Here is a 3,125-nt window from a genome sequence, read left to right on the forward strand (position 1 = left end):
CAAAACATATCCATGTGTTAGAATGGCCCAGTCAAAGTCCAGATCTAAATCCAATCGAGAATCTGTGGCAAGATCTGAAAACTGCTGTTCACAAACGCTGTCCATCTAATCTGACTGAGCTGGAGCTGTTTTACAAAGAAGAATGGGCAAGGAGTTCAGTCACTAGATGTGCAAAGCTGGTAGAGACATACCCTAAAAGACTGGCAGCTTGGTTATACAAAGTATTGACTCAGGGGGCTGAATAATTACCCACAACCCAATTTTCAGTTATTTATTTGTAAAAAATGTTTGGAATCATGTATGATTTTCGTTCCACTCCTCACGTGTACACCACTTTGTATTTGTCTTTCATGTGGAATTCCAATGAAATTGATTCATGTCTGTGGCTGTAATGTGACAAAATGTGGAAAAGTTCAAGGGGGTTGAATACTTTTGCAAGCCACTGTATATATACACAGTCCAAGAACAGGTCTAGTTTCAGTGGTAGCATAGCTGCACAAACCACATATTGACTAGGGGACTTCCTCTGAACTTCAAACTTTAGAATCAATTGAAACCAGTGAGATTCTCACACTTCACATGTCCTGTGCCACAGAGCTGAGCTCAGAAATAATCCACATCCTTTCATGCAATGGAGGAAATTTATGTCAATGAACGCTATGTCAAACCTGCCAACAAGCCATCTATAAAAAAAGCCACAGGTAAGAAAGAAATTACAAAGATTTAAAGTTTACATTGTTCAATCTGTTATTACTATTATCACCCCCCTTCACCACAACCACTTTTTTTTTTTACTTTTCAGGTCCAAGGAGCTACAAGAGAAGCTTTTATTTAGTTGTTATTCTCTCGTTGGGGCTGCTGGCTGGACTTCTCACTCTTGCTTTTTACTGTGAGTTGTGTTGTGTTGCTTTGTTGTTGTTGTTTTCTTCTGTTATATATATAACATGTTTCATTACGTACTGGCAAAATTCAAAAATATTTTTGCTTAGCTCAAAAATAAATCAGCAACAGTGTTCTTTTGTCTCTCAAAAACATCTTTACTTATTTATCTGTATTTCAGACAAAAACTCCTCACAAGATTCAGCTGAATATCTCTCAATGAGTAACAAACTTTCCTCAATAACCGAGGAGAGAGACCTTCTAAATGCAACTGTCTCTGTAGTGAGTAACCAACTTTCTTCTATGACTGAGGAGAGAGACCTGCTGAAGGCCAACCTCGCTGAAATGACCAAAGAGCTGGAGAGACTGCAGAGTTTGTTCAACCAGAGTGAGTCCTTGTCTGAGCTGTTGTGTGTCTTTGTAAAAGATTTTACACTGAAATTCAGTGATTCCGTTTTTCAGTGATAGATGGAAATATTTTCTCATTATATCTGAACTGACAGAAATTTAAGAAAGCAAACTTTAATCTTCATGGATATGTTTCACATGAATCATTGTCATCATTGTTACATCTCCACTGCATAGCAGTGTCAGTGCCACAAGATGTTTTATATATCGATAGTATAAAATATAGATTTCAGTTAATTAACAGAGACCAAATAAAGTATTGCTGAATGTTCCATGTTGATCTTTAATATTTCTTATTTGATGTTTCTTCCAGAGAAAACATGTCCTGCAGGATGGAGAAAGTTCAGTTGTAGCTGTTATCTCCTGTCTGAAAGCTCTGGTTCCTGGCATTCAGCTAGAAAACACTGCACAGACCAAGGAGCAGATCTGGTGGTGATAGACAGCCCTGAAGAACAGGTACAAAGTGCATGTATATTGTGTTTGTTAATGAATATTAAAATTCAAACCCCACGTTATTATGAACACGACTTTCCCCAGTTCGAAAAACAAAATGTTTCCATAAAACTTTCCACTACTTTAACAAGGAACTATAAAAATAACATGAACATGAGACAGACTGAGATGTGGACTTGACACTGGAACCACTGAAGAAGAGACATGAAAACATAACTTGACACAAGGAACACAGGGGAGGCAGAGAGACTAGAACCAAGAGACTAGAAACTATAAATAACAATGAAATCTATGACTATTAATAATTCAAAACACCTGTAGCCAAAGGGACAGAAATAAAAAGAGTCTAGTGATTCATAACACCAATGTTTGTGTGCTCGTTGAACAGAACTTCATCACTTCATTCACCCAGAAAGAGACTTGGATTGGTTTAAATGACATAGAACAAGAGGGCACGTGGAAATGGGTAGACGGAACGCCTCCGACTCTGCAGTAAGTCTTCGAGTTCAGCCAATATATTAAATATATTTGTAATAAATATATAATTTTATAAATAATATTTATTTACTAAGTAAATGTTATGTTTTATAAATAAAGAAGTAATGTTTTTCAATTTATTTATTTCATTGGTGAAGTTATTTAATCAAGAAAATAACTTCATTGACAAACCTAGACACCAGGAACTGAAAATCTTAGAGACTGTTTTGGCCTTACCCGGATATGACTTGTTATTAACCAAACATTTTTTGATGAATAATAAAGAAAAAAAAACAGACCCAGGAGACAACAGCCAATGCTATCATTCATCCATCCATCCATTTTCTTACCCACTTAACAATTTATTATTAGAGACAGAGGGTTGTCAGTGTATCCATAATTCACAATGGGTTAAACATGCTATCAGTAGTAATTTTTCCCATGTTGTTTTATATCTAATTAAAATATATTGATATTGTTTTTTTATTGACTCACCAGATACTGGGCATCTGGCCAGCCTGACAACTACTACCGTAGAGAGGACTGTGCTCATATCAGCTATACAGGAACTTCCTGGAATGATGAAGGATGTGACAGTTCTTACCAGTGGGTCTGTGAAAAAGTACTGTAATGGCTGAATTTGTTTGAAAATTCAGCCGTTACAGTACTTATGTAATTTTACATATTTTACATTTTACATATTTTTCAAATTATTTCTTGTTATTTCATTAGCATTTTTATATATCCTTTTCTGAATAAGTATTAAGCTTTAGTAAAACACAAGCCTTGAAATATAACTATGCCTATGATAACAATAATAGTGATCAGTAACTGACCCATTTCATTTGGATAGCACTTCTAAAAACATACAGTCACAACATGCTTCACATTTTGGGTAAAACATAAAA

The 3,125-nt window shown here is 35.4% G+C and overlaps 1 protein-coding gene across 1 annotated transcript; it reads left to right on the forward strand.

Moving 5' to 3' along the window:
* Window positions 1-631: 631 nt before the first annotated feature.
* Window positions 632-2,848, forward strand: LOC146556462 (C-type lectin domain family 4 member E-like). Its single transcript, XM_085250526.1, has 6 exons — window positions 632-701; window positions 803-889; window positions 1,061-1,267; window positions 1,601-1,743; window positions 2,129-2,232; window positions 2,716-2,848. Exons 1-6 carry the CDS (start codon window positions 632-634, stop codon window positions 2,846-2,848), a joined length of 744 nt encoding a protein of 247 aa, XP_085106652.1.
* Window positions 2,849-3,125: the final 277 nt, after the last annotated feature.

Source organism: Mchenga conophoros, linkage group LG16 (genome assembly GCF_057382185.1).
Source record: "Mchenga conophoros isolate Kocher_MC1m ecotype Shallow Benthic linkage group LG16, M_conophoros_male_GT1.1, whole genome shotgun sequence".
Taxonomy (NCBI): Eukaryota; Metazoa; Chordata; class Actinopteri; order Cichliformes; family Cichlidae; genus Mchenga; species Mchenga conophoros.

Coding starts and splice junctions, on each gene's coding strand:
- LOC146556462 (XM_085250526.1), top strand. CDS start 632: ATGGAGGAAATTTATGTCAATGAACGCTATGTCAAACCTGCCAACAAG. Junction 702..802: donor ATCTATAAAAAAAGCCACAG/GTAAGAAAGAAA, acceptor TTTACTTTTCAG/GTCCAAGGAGCTACAAGAGA. Junction 1,744..2,128: donor TAGACAGCCCTGAAGAACAG/GTACAAAGTGCA, acceptor CTCGTTGAACAG/AACTTCATCACTTCATTCAC.